Raw genomic sequence first — 19,504 nt, forward strand, 5'->3', positions numbered from 1 at the left:
TAACAGCCTGCATTGCTGCGAAAGGTGGATATACACTGTACTAGTGCCGACGTTGTGCATGCTCTGTTGCCTGTGTCTATGTGCCTGTGGTTCTGTCAGTGTGATCATGTGATGTATCTGACCCCAGGAATGTGTCAATAAAGTTTCCCCTTCCTGGGACAATGAATTCACGGTGTTCTTATTTCAATTTCCAGGAGTGTATATGTAAAAGTGATTTTAAATTAGGAAGAATTTAGAAGTTATTTGCTTAGTCGATTCCCTAGTTCCCTCATATCGTATAAATAATTATAAAATATGAAGCCCACCTTTACTTGACTGATGCCTCGTTTTCCTCAGGTTATCTTATAACTTGCATGTGTAGACAGGATGATATGTCAAGTCTCGGTTAGGGATCACTCCGTTACGATGTAGGAACATGGCTACACGCACCTGTTGCACCTGTGGGGCTTGCATTCCAAAGTAAAGAGTGGATGAATGCAGGCATCCATCATATCCGTGTAGCTGAGACAACCAGGTGTTCTGTTTACCTTGTCTCTCAGGTGTAGAAAAGATTTTATGGTGTATATCAGAACCATGTTCAGCTGTCTAGTCCTCTGTTGTCAAGGATAGTTTCGTAATTAAAGAATACGCAGAATCCACACAGAAAACACAAATCGCAGCCAGTATTGAATGTATGGGCCTCTAACAGTATAGTTCTTCTTGAGCCACATCTAGTGCTTCGTGGTTTAATGCTGCTGAATGATAATAGCTGAAGACACTCCGTGGCTGAGTATCAGGCTCATACTGCGGCATCAGCCTCAGCAATCAAATGAGCAGCTACCGACGTAACCCCACAGCAAGCCACTGCTTTATCATCTGCTTATCACTCTGCAACATTGAATTTTACCATTAGAAGTTGACCAGATTGTTACATGATGTGGTACTGAGCAGCATTTCCACAGCTGACTGCCTGAAGAGAACCATGCTCCTGTCATAGCACCCCTGCCCAGTGCAAACACAGGATGTTAGGGATATAAGTGCAGATATTCCTATTAATGACTAAGAACAGTGTGCTGGACAATGTTCATAAGTAATATACTCATCTGAAGACTAATAATTACAGCTATTACAAGTAGTATGTTATTAGGTTGGTTAATACCTCGAAGAACATGTGGAACACGCAAGCCGTCAATGTTTATTGTACCCTGGGCAGCAGCTCAGATACTGAAGTGTTCACAAATCAATGCAATATCTAATGTCTGTAGAGACAGGCACATTACACATCGTGGCCCCTTTATGACAGTACAGAAAACGTCAGGTAGCAAATTATGTGATTTTTTTTGGTGTGAAATCTGTTGGATGCAAGTAAAAACTAACACACTGACGTGGGTATGGGATAAGGTACAAATTATCACATTATCTGTACCTATAGCCCTGACACCCTGGATATATGCTCCCCTCTCAGCTGTTAGCAGCATTCCATCAGAACCATGCATTCGACTGGCGGAGTCTCCATGCTAGTCATAGGTCGAATGGTCGGCTTAGCAGGTACAGCCTAATGAAGCGGCATCATCAGCTTGGTGAAGGCCACGGCTCTATGAGTCATCAGCTAGAACAAATGACTCCAAGGCTTCGAACTGGATGTGTTGAGGTGATGCTATCCAGTGCATGCCACCGCCTGGCACGCCAGCTAGTCTCCGATGGCCTTGGGTTGAAATTGGGGTGCTTGCACTTTCGAGCCAGACCCCTTCGCTCAAGTTCAGTATAGACTAGTCCATCTGTAAAGCTTGCTAGTCTGCGTAGTTGACACTGCATAGCTGACATAGATTTACGCAGCAAGGCCACTGCCGCAGTAGGCTGCCGTTGTGCTGTCCGCTAGGCACAACCATGGTCCTAGGCCACAGTCATCAGCTGGCAGTACAGAAGTATCGGATAATAAACAGTAATATTGTCATTGTGTAAATGTTGCAGACTCTGCACTTGCACAGCTTCCCACACCCGTCTCCTTAGAGACAGAACTGGCTATCCGGGAACACCGATATCATACAGCTGTGACAGGTCGAAATCTGCATTGAATTTCTTTTTTATAGAGAAAGAGTAAACTAAAATAAACACAATGTCAAAATTTTAGTTGCTTCGACACACAATAAGTATTTTTGTAAAAAATGTTGAACAATTATCAAATTCCTAGCTCACAACATGGCTACAGAAATGTACAGCACACGTGCAAAACGGCAGGCACATACCCTTACTTACGGCACATAAGTAAACATATAACATGGCACATCGTGATTGTAATTAGTGAAGCGAACTTCAGTTTCCATTGATAGTTTCAGTGACAAAGTTGTGTACTGGGTGGCAGCCACTAAAGGAATATTTTAGGGAACTGGTTTGAAAATTTTTATGTCAAAGAGCCCAGCCAAATCTTTGCAAGATTTGTCCCAGAGCAACTTCGGCTGTGCCTATGTGAGACATGTTGTCAGCCTTTCAGAACCGATGCAGTTTGGCCTGGTTAAAGCTGCTAACAAGAGACGTACTCAGCCTTCTGCTTAATACGCTAGCGTATTCATGCCTTCGGTTTTAGCCAATAGACTTTGCGCGAGGCGGATCACTTGTGTAGATTCTGTAGCGTTCTTCAGGGCAGAACACAGCAGCTTTGGTCTTTTGTGATCCAGACTTCGACTAAAAAAAGGAGTCTTTCTTGAGAGGCCTAGCCTCCGGCTCTGTGTCCCGTGGCCTGCCACAACGTAAACTGCCTCCCCCGCAATCAGAAGGTTTTATAAACCATTTACTTACTAAAACGTGACTACAACTTACATTTCTTGTTTTCATGCAGTAATTTTCGTCTGTTATGTTTTGGACGGATGATAAACGCAGTATATGTTCAAATGGCAAAAAGATATCTTTTATGTGATGTGACTAAAATTCCTTTAGTTTGTACTGTGAACTCTTGCTTCTTGGCAAATTTCATGATTCTAGGTCAATGGGAGGTACCTATAGCTTCTGATGCACGAGTTTTCAAATATCGAAATATGTTACATACGTGGCAGGATCATCTGATTGCTTTGAATTAGAAACTTAAAATATTTGGACCCTACAAGGGGCTATAAACCTTAGTATGTGACATATACACTACTGGCCATTAAAATTACTACACCAAGAAGAAATGCAGATGATAAACGGGTAGTCATTGGACAAATATATTTTACTAGAACTGACATGTGGTTACATTTTCACGCAATTTGGGTGCATAGATCCGGAGAAATCGGTACCCAGAACAACCACCTGTGACCGTAATGACGGCCTTGATACGCCTGGGCATTGAGTCAAACAGAGCTTGGATGGTGTGTACAGGTACAGCTGCCCATGCAGCTTCAACACGATACCACAGTTCATCAAGAGTAGTGACTGGCGTATTGTGACGAGCCAGTTGCTCGGCCACCATTGAACAGACGTTTTCAATTGGTGAGAGATCTTGATAATGTGCTGGCCAGGGCAGCAGTCGAACATTTTCTGTATCCAGAATGGCCCGTACAGGACCTGCAACATGCGGTCGTGCATTATCCTGCTGAAATGTAGTGTTTCGCAGGGACCGAATGAAGGGTAGAGCCACGGGTCGTAACACATCTGAAATGTAATGTCCACTGTTCAAAGTGCCGTCAAAGCTAACAAGAGGTCACCGCGACGTCTAACCAATGGCACTCCATACCATCATGCTGGGTGATACGCCCGTATGGTGATGACGAATACACGCTTCCAATGTGCGTTCACCGCCATGTCGCCAAACACGGATGCGACCATCATGATGCTGTAAACAGAACCTGGATTCTTCCGAAAAAATTACGTTTTGCCATTCGTGCACCCAGGTTCGTCGTTGAGTACACCATCGCAGGCGCTCCTGTCTGTGATGCAGCGTTAAGGGTAACCACAGCCATGGTCTCCGAGCTGATAGTCCATGTTGCTGCGAACATCGTCGAACTGTTCGTGCAGATGGTTGTTGTCTTGCAAACGTCCCCATCTGTTGACTCAGAGATCGAGACGTGGCTGCACGATCCGTTACAGCCATGCGGATAAGATGCCTGTCATCTCGACTGCTAGTGATACGAGGCCGTTGGGATCCAGCACGGCGTTCCGTATTACCCCCCTGAACCCACCGATTCCGTGTTCTGCTAACAGTCATTGGATCTCGATCAACAGGAGCAGCAATCGCGATAGGCTACAATCCGACCTATATCGTAGACGGAACCGTGATGGTACGCACTTCTCCTCCTTACAACGTTTCACCAGGCAACGCGGGTCAACTGCTGTTTGTGCATGAGAAATCGTTGGAAACTTTCCTTATGTCAGCACATTGTAGGTGTCGCCACCGGCGCCAACCTTGTATGAATGCTCTGAAAAGCTAATGATTTGCATATCACAGCATTTTCTTCCTGTCGGTTAAATTTCGCGTCTGAGCACGTCATTTTCGTGATGTAGAAATTTTAATGGCCAGTAGTGTGTTTCAACTTGACGCGCCATACTGTCCCAGAGAAAAAGGGCTTAACAGCCGAACAGTAATAGACATAATCATAAAAATGACAAAAATAGTTTTTTGTTTCATATAATTACAAATGAACAATTTTGGTTTTTTTTTCCCTTTACTTGTACCCCAATACCTTACCTAGTGCCAAATGTCATGAGTCTGGGTAAACAGGAAGTTTTGATAAATGAGTTTTCGAGCATCAAAATGACATGAATGGTCGTAACTTTTGGTTGAACCGACGAAGAAGCTTAAAATTTTTACACTACCTAGGGAGAGTAGACCATAATATGTGAGATAAATGAACATGATACGTCTTCCCGTTCCTGATAAAAAAGAGTCCTTAACCGCCGGACAAACAGACAGACGGACAGATAGGCAGGCGAAAGGACAAAAAACGGATCCTAGAAGGGTTCCGTTGTTGCAGATTGTGACACGGAACCCTAAACCATAAAATCTTGTAATCGACGTTGTAAAAATCTTAATATGTGGGAGAGAATACTTTTCAGTACTACGACTGGGACGTCTTCTTACTAGTTGCAGAAAACTATTCATTGCTGTGTTGGAATCGTACCCTGACGTAACGACACATCAGTCTTTTGGAGGAGGACAGAAAAGACTGTTAATATAATTTGGCATCAGCCCAGAAGTAATAGTGCGATTGCGCTCCTCAATAAAGAAACCTTTCGACTGTGTAAATCATTTTGCAGAACATTGATGGACAGCCGGTGGCTCTTCGACGTTTCACGATTATCGGCGTATCAGTATCTTCAAACTCCATTCAGTTATGCATCGTCAGTCTGCATCATCGTGTTGCAAGAATTTGATCAATATGCAGAACAAAGGCCATGACCATTTCTTACTTCATACTAATTCTCTCAAAATGAAACTAGTAACTTCTGTGAAGCACCTGAATACATTTTCTTTTATGAGATGTTCCTTGTGCTAGGAAAATATTTGTTTTCGTCATTCAATATATACAGGGCTATTACAAATGATTGAAGCGATTTCATAAATTCACTTTAGCTCCATTCATTGACATATGGTCACGACACACTACAGATACGTAGAAAAACTCATAAAGTTTTGTTCGGCTGAAGCCGCACTTCAGGTTTATGCCGTCAGAGCGCTCGAGAGCGCAGTGTGACAAAATGGCGACAGGAGCCGAGAAAGCGTATGTCGTGCTTGAAATGCACTCACATCAGTCATAACAGTGCAACGACACTTCAGGACGAAGTTCAACAAAGATCCACCAACTGCTAACTCCATTCGGCGATGGTATGCGCAGTTTAAAGCTTCTGGATGCCTCTGTAAGGGGAAATCAAGGGGTAGGCCTGCAGTGAGCGAAGAAACGGTTGAACGCGTGCGGGCAAGTTTCACGCGTAGCCCGCGGAAAATTGGCTCATGCCACAACTGGAGACCGACAGCGCCGACTTCAGCTTTCAACAGGATGGTGCTCCACCGCACTTCCATCATGATGTTCGGCATTTCTTAAACAGGAGATTGGAAAACCGATGGATCGGTCGTGGTGGAGATCATGATCAGCAATTCATGTCATGGCCTCCACGCTCTCCCGACTTAACCCCATGCGATTTCTTTCTGTGGGGTTATGTGAAAGATTCAGTGTTTAAACCTCCTCTACCAAGAAACGTGCCAGAACTGCGAGCTCGCATCAACGATGCTTTCGAACTCATTGATGGGGACATGCTGCGCCGAGTAGAGCTTCTACAGTGGATGCTGGGTCATGGCAGTCAGCTCACAAAGAGAAACCATTAGTGACAAGGACAACAAAATCGGAAAAAGCGAGTATCACAGTAAGGAAGCAGCACCTGTTGTCACTGACCGTACGTGGTAAGGAGATCTTCTGATGAAATGTGACAGATAAAGTTGCTTGAAACGTAGGAAGTGACTGTCTCTAAGACCTCCTTCTGGAAGTTGTTGTAATGATTACTCTTGATGCGTACGCTTCTAGATCAGAGACAGTGACTCATTGGAAACATATAATTTAACATTTATACTCCTGTGCCGCTTAAAATTGATATTTACCAGATTTTGACCATAGCAGTAGTCTCCGATGTTTACGCGTCCATCACATGAGGATTGGAAGAAAGGAGTTTCGTCTGAAAACCCCCAATGCACCGGCGGAATCCCCGTATCCATTGCAATCTGAGATGGTTGTTGGACGAAGGGAGGCCGGAGAAATTACATGCTCAGTGTTAATCTAGTATGTAAGAAGCGACGTACAGCAATGGACACAGAACGTCAAGAGTTCCAACGTCGAGCACGAAATTTGGGCTAAACTGTACCCTTCATTACTACAACATTACGATCATACACTCTTGTGATCAGATTACATGTTCCGCTACATACACGTAGCTGCTTAAGGCTTCCTTCTACTCAGTGTCTCCACACAATCATTTATTCCATTAAGTTTCTTGCATTAAGGTTTTTCCACTTTGTGTCGCGGATATATAGCTGAAGAGCTTGGCCAAAGGCTGACCGTCCGTACCGCCTTATGTCGGCAATTTAAAATTACCTGCTATTGGTATACTGTCCTACACATCCTCTAAGTTTGGATTCGATCAGACAGTATTTTTGGGATGTGACAATTTCGGTACAGTTATCATTCATAGCTTTCTGTTTCATAAACCATTAAAATCTTTAATAATCGTTGCTGAAGAGAAATTTGCGTTTCGAGTGATTTAGAATTGAACTACACTCCTGGAAATGGAAAAAAGAACACATTGACACCGGTGTGTCAGACCCACCATACTTGCTCCGGACACTGCGAGAGGGCTGTACAAGCAATGATCACACGCACGGCACAGCGGACACACCAGGAACCGCGGTGTTGGCCGTCGAATGGCGCTAGCTGCGCAGCATTTGTGCACCGCCGCCGTCAGTGTCAGCCAGTTTGCCGTGGCATACGGAGCTCCATCGCAGTCTTTAACACTGGTAGCATGCCGCGACAGCGTGGACGTGAACCGTATGTGCAGTTGACGGACTTTGAGCGAGGGCGTATAGTGGGCATGCGGGAGGCCGGGTGGACGTACCGCCGAATTGCTCAACACGTGGGGCGTGAGGTCTCCACAGTACATCGATGTTGTCGCCAGTGGTCGGCGGAAGGTGCACGTGCCCGTCGACCTGGGACCGGACCGCAGCGACGCACGGATGCACGCCAAGACCGTAGGATCCTACGCAGTGCCGTAGGGGACCGCACCGCCACTTCCCAGCAAATTAGGGACACTGTTGCTCCTGGGGTATCGGCGAGGACCATTCGCAACCGTCTCCATGAAGCTGGGCTACGGTCCCGCACACCGTTAGGCCGTCTTCCGCTCACGCCCCAACATCGTGCAGCCCGCCTCCAGTGGTGTCGCGACAGGCGTGAATGGAGGGACGAATGGAGACGTGTCGTCTTCAGCGATGAGAGTCGCTTCTGCCTTGGTGCCAATGACGGTCGTATGCGTGTTTGGCGCCGTGCAGGTGAGCGCCACAATCAGGACTGTATACGACCGAGGCACACAGGGCCAACACCCGGCATCATGGTGTGGGGAGCGATCTCCTACACTGGCCGTACACCACTGGTGATCGTCGAGGGGACACTGAATAGTGCACGGTACATCCAAACCGTCATCGAACCCATCGTTCTACCATTCCTAGACCGGCAAGGGAACTTGCTGTTCCAACAGGACAATGCACGTCCGCATGTATCCCGTGCCACCCAACGTGCTCTAGAAGGTGTAAGTCAACTACCCTGGCCAGCAAGGTCTCCGGATCTGTCCCCCATTGAGCATGTTTGGGACTGGATGAAGCGTCGTCTCACGCGGTCTGCACGTCCAGCACGAACGCTGGTCCAACTGAGGCGCCAGGTGGAAATGGCATGGCAAGCCGTTCCACAGGACTACATCCAGCATCTCTACGATCGTCTCCATGGGAGAATAGCAGCCTGCATTGCTGCGAAAGGTGGATATACACTGTACTAGTGCCGACATTGTGCATGCTCTGTTGCCTGTGTCTATGTGCCTGTGGTTCTGTCAGTGTGATCATGTGATGTATCTGACCCCAGGAATGTGTCAATAAAGTTTCCCCTTCCTGGGACAATGAATTCACGGTGTTCTTATTTCAATTTCCAGGAGTATAGCATTCTTGCAATCTCTCACTCTCTCTCTCTCTTTCCTTTTCTCTCTCACAACATTCCGCCCCTAACACACACAAGAGGGAAGTTACGTCAGCCACAGCATTTCTCAACGAGGATATTTATTTATTTATTTATTTATACACTCATGTTCAGAAAAACCAGAACGCCCTGAACGATTAGAGATTGGACTTCATATTGACAGTACTTGTACATTAGTATGTTCTGCAGAAAATATTAGCACGCGGGTTCAAGGTCAAAATCGATATCGCGGCGCAACATCATCATGCAGTAAAACAAGACTGTGCCTCTCGTTGTCGCTATGAACCGAAAGTAACAGATCAGTTTCACTTCAGCAGACGTACGGGATACCTCGTAGATATATACCTGAACCGTACCGTCTAATAAGTGAGTTTGGAAGAAGACCAGTTATTGGCATGAGGGAATGTGATGCATTCATCCGGGACACTGCTGCTCTTTCGGGACAAAGTATTTTGGCAGTGTAACGATTCTGTACAGAATGGTTCACGGAAGGCCACAGAACAAGACAAGATGTGAGATGTGTCAGACCTTAACCCGCGAAAATTGACACCACACTCAAATGGTATTGCAGGACAGACCTACGTCCTCCTCGGCTCTGGTGCAACAGTGGAACAGTGGTACACAGACTGAGGTTTTCCCTCTGCAGCCGAGTGTGCACTGTAGCTAAGCCATGTCTCCACAATATCCTTTCTTTCAGCAGTGCTAGTTCTGCAAAGTTCACAGGAGAGCTTCTGTAAAGTTTGCAAGGTAGGAGACGACGTACTGGGTATTTCAGGTGATAGAGCACTTGCCCGCGAAAGGCGAAGGTCCCGAGTTCGAGTCTCAGTCCAGCACACAGTTTTAATCTGCCAGGAAGTTTCGTATCAGCGCACACTCCACTGCAGAGTGAAAATCTCAATCTGGAAACATCTTCCAGGCTCTGGTCAAGCCATGTCTCCGCAATATCCTTTCTTTCAGGAGTGCTAGTTCTGCAAGGTTCGCAGGAGAGCTTCTGTAAAGTTTGGAAGGTAGGAGACGAGGTACTGGCAGAAGTAAAGTTGTGAGGATGGGGCGGTAGTCGTTCTTGAGTAGCTCAGATGGAAGAGCACGTGCCCGCGAAAGGCAAAGGTCCCGAGTTCGAGTCTCGGTCCGGCACAGTTTTAATCTGCCAGGAAGATCCTACACATTCAGAGATGACTGTCCGTCGCCGTTTATTTCGGTATGGGCTATGTGTGCGTCTTCCGCTTCTCCACGTACCTCTGACGAATGCACAGAAACATGCTAGACGGCAATGGTGCATAGAAGGACGTCACTGGGGACAGGAATGGCATATGATTAGTGAAAGAGAACACTTCACATTTCTTGGTTGTCATAGATAGTAAACTGTCGTGGAAAATCCACGTTCAGGATCTTGTTCAAAGACCTAACGCTGCCATTTTTACTTTTCGAAAGGTATTTGAAGTAGGTGATAGTTCGACACAAAAGTAGTCTACTTTACTTATTTTCATTCGCTTATGACGTATGGTATTATATTTTGGGGCGACTCTTCCCATTCTCAAAGGATATTTTTGGCTCACAAACGGGCGGTGCGGGCAATAAGTAGTGTAAGTTCGCGAACCTTTTGTCGACCCCTGGTCTTTTCAATACATATATTCTCTACTGACGTTTCTTGTTAACAATATCAGCTTATTCCCAAGAATTAGCAGCTTTCACTCGGTTAATACTCGGCAGAAATCCATTCTGCATTTGCATCGAACGCCCTTGACTCTTGTGCAGACGAATGTGCAGTATAATGCTGCATCCCTTTTCAACAAGCTACCATAAACATTCAAAACAGAAATCAAGACGCTCTCAAATCGAAGATGACGAGTTTTCTCATAGGTCACTCCTTCTATTCTGTCGAGGAGATGCCTGAACAGTTAAGTTAATTCCTGTGTAATATTGTTGATTGTGTTTACATAAACTTACAACTTGTCTTTTTTTGGATTCATAAACATTTTATGTCATCTGTAATTAGATTTATGCCAACGGCCTTGCCGCAGTGGTAACACCGTTTTCCGTCAGATCACCTAAGTTAAGCGCTGTCAGGAACGGCTATCACTTGGAAGGGTGACCATTCGGTCTGCTGAGCGCTGTTGGCAAACGGGGTGGACTCTGCCAACTGCGGAGCTACTTGATTGAGAAGTAGCGGCTCCGGTCTCGTAAACCGACATACGGCCGGTAGAGCGGTGTGCTGACTACATGTCCCTCCATATCCGCATCCAGTGACGCCTGTGGGCATAGGATGACACGGCGGCTGGTCGGTAGCGTTAGGACTTCAGGACCTGTTCGGGCGGAGTTTAGTTTTATTACTTTTATGTTGTAATTTCATGTGCTAACACGCTGCATGACTTTCGAAATTCGCTCCTCAATTTGGCCCTACGGAACTAGACATGCAAAATTTAAATAAAAATTAAAAATAGAAATCACATATTGTTTTCGGACGAATCCAGGTTTTGGTCCGCCGCAGACGGGGTTGCGGGATCACAGTGACTGTATTCGTACAAGACTAACAGCATCGACTCGAGGCCTTGTGGTGTGGGGTGCAATTGGGTGCAACTACAAATCACAAATGATGCGCGTCTGGGGCACTGTTACCAGTGTAACCCACGTGAATGACATCCTGCAACTCGTAGCCACAACCTTTCCGCACTACGCCCCAGACGCCATTTTTAGCAAGGCAAGCCACGTTCACATCTTGCTGCATGAACATGGACCTTCTTGGTGTCACGGGATGTCAGCCTTTTGCCCAACCTTGTCAGATTACCGGACTTGTCGCTCGCCAGACTTTGACACCAGTCGAAAATATGTAGGATATGGTAAAACGACAGGTGCAGCCCTGTGACCAAATAGCAACCACGAGAGATGAACGTAGGAACCACGTGAACGCAGCATGGATGACTGTACCACAGGTCGCTATTCGCGCCCTATACTCACCGGTGCCATCACGCAAGGAACCAGTTTTATGACAGCCCATGGTAGATCCTGTGGCTACAAGTCAACATTATACATGCCGAACCGAGGTGACTGAAATCCTAATCATTTCTGCACAACATGCTAATGTATATGTCCTATGGATATGAACGTTCATATCCTAGTCGTTCAAGGTGTTCTGTTTAGTCTAAACGTGAGTGCACATACGTCGCTTTTGTAACAGATTTTTGTGAAGTTTCTACATATTGACATTGATTAGAGAGTCATGTTTCAGCATAATAAGACAAATAGTAATTGCAATAGCAGTAACTTATAATAATGGCAATAACAATAATAATAATGATAATAATGTAAAAGTAAAATAGAAATGCACGTATAGTCGTGAATGTTTTGTGTATTACTACAAATGTTAGTTGAGAATATGGAAGTCTGATAAAAAGAACGACGATAGTTAATAGTAAGAACTATTTCACATTAGGTTCTAAGGAAGAGTACAACTGGCAGAGAGAGAGAGAGAGAGGGGGGGGGAGTTGCAGTGAATACTATTGAATACTGTCCTCTTATAAGAAATATGTTTGTTCGTTTCGATATAAATGTATATATGCTCTGCATTGCGTCAGAGACGTTACCGTTGTGTCTCTGACGTAGCAATGACTTTCCATTTGGTTATTTCTGAAACAATACCGGAAAAGCGTTGTGACTGCTTGGGGCATTGTATAACACTTGATGTGCTACGCAGCTACCTCTGACGCGGATCTGCTCGTCACCGTCATCAAGGTGGAACTGTATCCTGTGCTGACATTGAGCTGGCGTGATACTACGATTTCTGCCTCCTGTCTCAATCTGATCTTGCTAGGATTCAGTAACGGGCACTCCATATGTCTGTGAGTTCACTTACTGTTTGCTAGAGGTCGTCCCACCACGAAAATTATCTGTAGGTTACTGCATGCCCAGCAGAAAAATTACTTATATCTGAATTATTGCAGTAGCTTTTGCACACCCAATATTTATTTCCGACTTACACAAGAGCTAGTAATAGTACAGGACAGCAACTCATAGACTGAAAAATGTTGAATGTGAGCTATGTTCTGACTGCGTATTTAGCAAGAAGTATTCCATCGACAAGTAGAAGCTTCGTTTCGAATCCCAACGTTGAAAAAAATTTAATCTCACTGTATCAACTCTTTTTAATGGCTAAGGACGCTACGAGTGTTGACCAGAAAGTATTGCACCGGATTGTTTCCTTCAACAATTCTTTATTGAACGTGATGAGAATTACAAACACGAAATAATGGTGTTTTATCTATACACCCTATTTTTCCACGTAATCTCCATCCCGTTTTACGGCCTTCCTCCAGCACTAAACTAGAGCACGTATGCCCCGCGGTACCAGTCCTTGTCCTGGTGGCGAAGCCAGTGCTTCACTGTGTGAACTTTCTTTGGTGACTGACAGATGCAGCGTCAACGGCCGAGTCGTAATGCGTCCCTTCTCACGAATGACAACATCAGCTCTCTGCAACATGTCAGGTGTGACAGCCGTGCATGGTCTCACCTACAGCAGCAAATCGTGGAGCTCAGCCAAACCGGTTTCTAACGGCCTCAAAAAAAAAAAAAAAAAAAAAAAAAACGTTCAAATGTGTGTGAAGTCTTATGGGACTTAACTGCTAAGGTGATCAGTCCCTAAGCTTACACACTACTTAACCTAAATTATCCTAAGGACAAACACACACACCCATGCCCGAGGGATGACTCGGACCTCCGCCGGGACCAGCCGCACAGTCCATGACTGCAGCGCCTCAGACCGCTCGGCTAATCCCGCGCGGCTCTAACGACCTCACCCTCCCTGATCAGAGACTAACTGTACTTGTATCGACCGCAGATGCTCCATAGACTTTTCACAAGCGTTTGTGAATGTTCTCCACAGCATGTTTCTCTGTAGAGAGAAACTCAATAACTCAGTGACGGCGCGTTGCTAGTAGCGTACGTCACCAACAGACGCCATTTCCAAACTGTCCTGGAGCTACGCTGTCTGGCTGAAGTGAGGGAAACTTGGCTCGCTCACTCATGAAATGAAATGAGCGTACGGCATTGTGGGCCGGGAGTCCCCCATTCGGGGAAGTCCGGCCGCCGAGTGCTTATTGCATTCGAGGCCACATTGGGCGACTTGCGCGTCGGAGATGGGGATGAAATGATGATGAGGACAACACAACACCCAGTGCTTCAGCGGAGGAAATCTGCTGCCCCAGCCGGGAATCGAACCCGGGCCCCTTGGCAAGGCATTCCGCCGCGCTGACCACTCAGCTAACGGGGACTGACGCTCACTCATGAGACTTCCAGTAAATAAGTATGTAACGTTTCGTTTTCGTAGCATTGTTTTCGGCTGAGAAAAAAAAAGTGCGGTGCGTTACTTTCTGGGCAACTCTTGTACATTTGGAAAACTATGAGTTCATGTTTGAGTAGGAATCGTTTTGTTATTAAAGTCATCCGTGATTCACATTCTCCCAAACGGTAGGATACATGTGAGGCTCACCCTGGCTGGTATGTCGCAGGGCGCTGTGATCGGGTCTGCGGCTGGGATGCTGCTGGTGATGGTGATGACGGTGGGCGCGCAGCACGCCTTCACCACTGGGCTGATGAAATACCCGCGGCTGCCCGTCTCCGTCGAGGGGTGCTCCGCCAACGTCACGGCCGCCATCGCCTCGGCCGCTGCCGCCACCACTCCCAGGTAACGCCGGCGCTGCGCAGTCTGCTAGCTTGAGCATGCGCAGCAGCCGTGAGCTTGTTTCGCGGGGTACGGAAGGAGCCGGCTCAGTCGCGCAATGACTGCCCTGCATTCAGTTCGCTTGTCAGACTCCATTCAGGGAACATCGAGTGAATTAGTCAGATGGCTTCGTCCAAATGGGGCGATATTTCGGCAAGTTTGTTGCCCACTTCTTTCTTTATTTTGCTTGTGCCGTTTTTCCCGCGGAGATGCAGGGTCGGCATGGTTAATCGGATGTGGCAATGTTAGTTGAAGGGGTGGCCGGATGCCCTTCCTGCCACCACCACGTACCCCCTCCCCCCAGGAAGGAATTAGTGTACCCCAACTGTCTGCGACTAGTGTAATCCATGGAATAGCGCGAAAGTGTTCAGATGTCTGCAAGCCGCGTAACTGAGGCGGGACGTGTGGACCGGCCCGGTATTCACCTAGGGGGATGTGGAAAACCGCCTAAAAACCACATCCAGGCTGGCCAGCACACCGGCCCTCGTCGTTAATCTGCCGGGCGGATTCGATCCGGGGCCGGCGCGCCTACCGGAGCCCAGGAAGCAGCGCGTTAGCGCGCTCGGCTAACATGGCGGGTTAGTTTGTTGCTAACTTCTACCGCTCCCCAAATGCTTTATTTGCCTTACGCTGTTAAATGTATTATACATCCCTTCGCTCACACTGTCGCACATAGGTCTGCAGTATCCGTGGACGGCTCAGATGTCGAGGTGGACGTGGAAGTCCACAGCAGAACCGCAGGCAATCACAGTCTTTCTGCTGCCACCGCAGGGCTCGGTACGCGACTGACATGGAGGAGGCACGTCTACATAGTGTAATCTCAGTTCTTCAGCTACCATGACGTGACTCGACATTCCAGCTGATCGTCGTTGTACTTTGAGCATGCTCAAGGCGTTACTTAGCTGGAAACACCTGTCTTTATTTATCAGCTGATCATGTAGCCGGATCTCGAATGGTGTATGAAACACCTGGTGCAGTTATACTTCACCCTGTTTTCAATAGCGAGGCAGTGCTTCACTAAAGCTTACTTAATTCGTTGTACCGTATTTGTGTTTGTGTGTGTCCGCAGCTCGTGGTCTCGCGGTCGCTTTCTCGCTTCCCGAGCACGGGGTCCCGGGTTCGATTCCCGGTGCGGTCAGGGATTTTCACCGGCCTCGAGATGACTGGGTGTTTGTGTTGTCCTCATCATTTCATCGTCATACATGCAAGTGGCGAAATTGAGCTGAGTAAAGGTTGGGAATTCGTACGGGCACTGATAACCGCGCAGTTGTGGAATCCAAACATCATCATCGTATTTGTGTGACACATATGCTCATCACATATTTCGTGTACACTCCAAGTGATTTGAGTATTTACATATTCTCACTAGTGAATGTATTGTAATAATGAGGCGTCTAATATATAGGATAAAGTGACTTAAGTGCACGTGCTATTCTTTAGTCATCGGTTACGCAGGGATATAAAACGAAAGGCTTCTTGCGATACTTTCTAACGGGCAGGTACCTTAAATACTGGTTCTGAAATACGATTAGCACCAAATGCAACATTATGACCCTTTAAGTCTGGGATGAAATACTTAGGTTATGCGTATCACACCAGTATCACTGAACTTGACATTGCGAAGTCACCTGACGTGATTAAAATACCTAGGAGGTATTAGTCTAGCGTATTTAATAACAGCTTAGAAATGGTCTAATCAATAATTTAGTTACCATAACAGCACATAAATGGAAAATAACATAGTGAAGCGCGAAATACTGAATTCGGTCTTCCAAAATTGTTTCACCGCCGAAAATCCTAAAAGTTCCTTAATTTCAATCATCGTAAGAACTTCAAAATGATAAATAATGATTTAAGTGATCGCGCAACGAAAAGAAAATAGATTCGTTTTATGGTGGATAGGCATCAGCACCAGATGAGATGCCTATAAGATTCTACAGAAATTATGCCAAAGAACTCGTTCCCTTTCTAGCAGCAATTTATCGTAGGTCGCTGGAGCAACAAAGGGTAACTAATGACGGGAAAAAGCGCAGCTCGTTCCTGGTTCAGGAAGGTTGATAGGACATATGCATACAACTATATCGCTGACGTCAATCTACAGTAGATTTATGGGAAATCTTTTATGCTCATAACGTATTTGAAGAATAAAAGTGTCCTACATAAAAATAATATTCTTTCTCAAACAGAGGTCTTGCGATACCCACTTTGCTCTGTTTCTCCATGCTATCCAAAGCTCTGTAATCATAAGCGCTCAGGTTGATATCATGTTCCTCGACTTCAGGAATGCATTTGACACGTCCCTTAATGCCGTTTAGAGAAAAAAAATTCGAGCTTATACAATATCGGACCAGATTTTCTAGTGCATTCATAACTTCCTTGCCGACGGAACTCAGCGCGTCGGTCTGAAAGGTACAAAATCAACGCCTGGTAAAGATAATGTCGTAAGTATCCGAAGAAAATGTTGCAGGACCGTTATTGTTTAGAATGGATGTCAAATATCTAGTAGAATGCGTTGGAAGCTTTTTAAGACTGTTCGCAGGTGATGTGGTTGTCTATAAGAAGGTAGCAACGTCAGAAGACTGTAACGTTTTGCAGAAGGACCTGCAGAGGTTTGATGAATGACGCAGGAACTGGCAGACGTCACTGAACGCAATAAATGCGACATATTTGCATAGGAAAAGAAGTCCAGCTACGTGAGAAATTGCTAGAAACAGAAAATAACATAAAATGTTTAGGAGTATGTATCCAGAGCTACCTTAAAAAGTGAAATGACCACACAAAACAAATAAAATAAAAAGCAAAATCCAGACTGAGATTCATAGGAGAAGTTGTTGTGGGACAGTGAAATCAGAGCTCAAATGGAAAGGTTAAATTATTAGTCTCTCTTGTGCACTCTTCGAAAGTGGACTAGAAGAGAAACAGCTTGAAGGTGGTTCGATGAATCTCTACGTGCATGATAGGGGCCCCTCAGGCCCGAGAGTGATGCAATCATCCCTTTAATCGTATTAAAATCATATATAGTTGTTCACTATTTTATGTAATACTTAAAAATAAGTCTGGGATTAAGAAACATGATAAAAATGTATTAAATATGGCAAAGATTGTATGAAAAAAGTATTTTCTTAATGCTATGCACGTAATGCATGACCAGGCCTTTTCAGGCCTATTGTAATCTAATGCTTTAGCAGACGATTTTCTGCCAGCCTATGAATGTTGATGACTGTAATGTTTTTATACTGGCAATTGTTTCACTTGCTAGGCTCTAGCAATAACAACAATGGGCTCCATGTTCATTGTTGAACTTGACTTCAGACGTGAAAGGTGTTGTTCTCGTAACTGATGTAAGTAATTATGTTAGTCTCCTTGTTTTCCTTTCTTATCTTTTTCTCTGACGTAGTAACAATTTAGACTTTCTTTCTAACCAAGAAACGTTCGTTACTTACATTATGGAACCATCTAGTATGTCTCGAAAAACGAAACTTATTTGATAATGAGCCAAACGTTTCAACGATTGTTTCTGAATGATGGGACGAATGTGAATCTAATATTGCTTCCGAATACGAAACTGATACTGTTTATAGACATACGTCGGACAGCTCAGAATCTGAAGATATTAGGGATGTCTCTTGGGATGTAAGTGATGTAGGCTTACCAAGGATAGCTTGGCCTATTAATACAACGCAGCCTGCAAACTTAAATAATGTATCAAGTACACCACAGCCTGAAAACATAAATAATATGCCAAGCTTAATCCAGCCTTAAAATGCAAATACACTCCTGGAAATTGAAATAAGAACACCGTGAATTCATTGTCCCAGGAAGGGGAAACTTTATTGACACATTCCTGGGGTCAGATACATCACATGATCACACTGACAGAACCACAGGCTCATAGACGCAGGCAACAGAGCATGCACAATGTCGGCACTAGTACAGTGTATATCCACCTTTCGCAGCAATGCAGGCTGCTATTCTCCCATGGAGACGATCGTAGAGATGCTGGATGTAGTCCTGTGGAACGGCTTGCCATGCCATTTCCACCTGGCGCCTCAGTTGGACCAGCGTTCGTGCTGGACGTGCAGACCGCGTGAGACGACGCTTCATCCAGTCCCAAACATGCTCAATGGGAGACAGATCCGGAGATCTTGCTGGCCAGGGTAGTTGACTTACACCTTCTAGAGCACGTTGGGTGGCACGCGATACATGCGGACGTGCATTGTCCTGTTGGAACAGCAAGTTCCCTTGCCGGTCTAGGAATGGTAGAATGATGGGTTCGATGACGGTTTGGATGTACCGTGCACTATTCAGTGTCCCCTCGACGATCACCAGTGGTGTACGGCCAGTGTAGGAGATCGCTCCCCACATCATGATGCCGGGTGTTGGCCCTGTGTGCCTCGGTCGTATGCAGTCCTGATTGTGGCGCTCACCTGCACGGCGCCAAACACGCATACGACCGTCATTGGCACCAAGGCAGAAGCGACTCTCATCGCTGAAGACGACACGTCTCCATTCGTCCCTCCATTCACGCCTGCCGCGACACCACTGGAGGCGGGCTGCACGATGTTGGGGCGTGAGCGGAAGACGGCCTAACGGTGTGCGGGACCGTAGCCCAGCTTCATGGAGACGGTTGCGAATGGTCCTCGCCGATACCCCAGGAGCAACAGTGTCCCTAATTTGCTGGGAAGTGGCGGTGCGGTCCCCTACGGCACTGCGTAGGATCCTACGGTCTTGGCGTGCATCCGTGCGTCGCTGCGGTCCGGTCCCAGGTCGACGGGCACGTGCACCTTCCGCCGACCACTGGCGACAACATCGATGTATTGTGGAGACCTCACGCACCACGTGTTGAGCAATTCGGCGGTACGTCCACCCGGCCTCCCGCATGCCCACTATACGCCCTCGCTCAAAGTCCGTCAACTGCACATACGGTTCACGTCCACGCTGTCGCGGCATGCTACCAGTGTTAAAGACTGCGATGGAGCTCCGTATGCCACGGCAAACTGGCTGACACTGACGGCGGCGGTGCACAAATGCTGCGCAGCTAGCGCCATTCGACGGCCAACACCGCGGTTCCTGGTGTGTCCGCTGTGCCGTGCGTGTGATCATTGCTTGTACAGCC

General features: G+C 46.3%; 1 protein-coding gene across 1 annotated transcript in view; it reads left to right on the forward strand.

The window, feature by feature from the left end:
* LOC126152522 (sodium-coupled monocarboxylate transporter 1-like) overlaps positions 1-19,504 on the forward strand; it is a gene marked incomplete at its 5' end in the record, with an annotated part of 103,152 nt that overhangs the window by 77,115 nt on the left and 6,533 nt on the right. The window contains one exon of the mRNA XM_049916012.1: positions 14,177-14,352. Within this exon, the coding sequence (XP_049771969.1) occupies positions 14,177-14,352 (176 nt within the window). The remainder of the gene's footprint in view (positions 1-14,176; positions 14,353-19,504) is intronic.

Source organism: Schistocerca cancellata, chromosome 2, assembly GCF_023864275.1.
Source record: "Schistocerca cancellata isolate TAMUIC-IGC-003103 chromosome 2, iqSchCanc2.1, whole genome shotgun sequence".
NCBI lineage: Eukaryota > Metazoa > Arthropoda > Insecta > Orthoptera > Acrididae > Schistocerca > Schistocerca cancellata.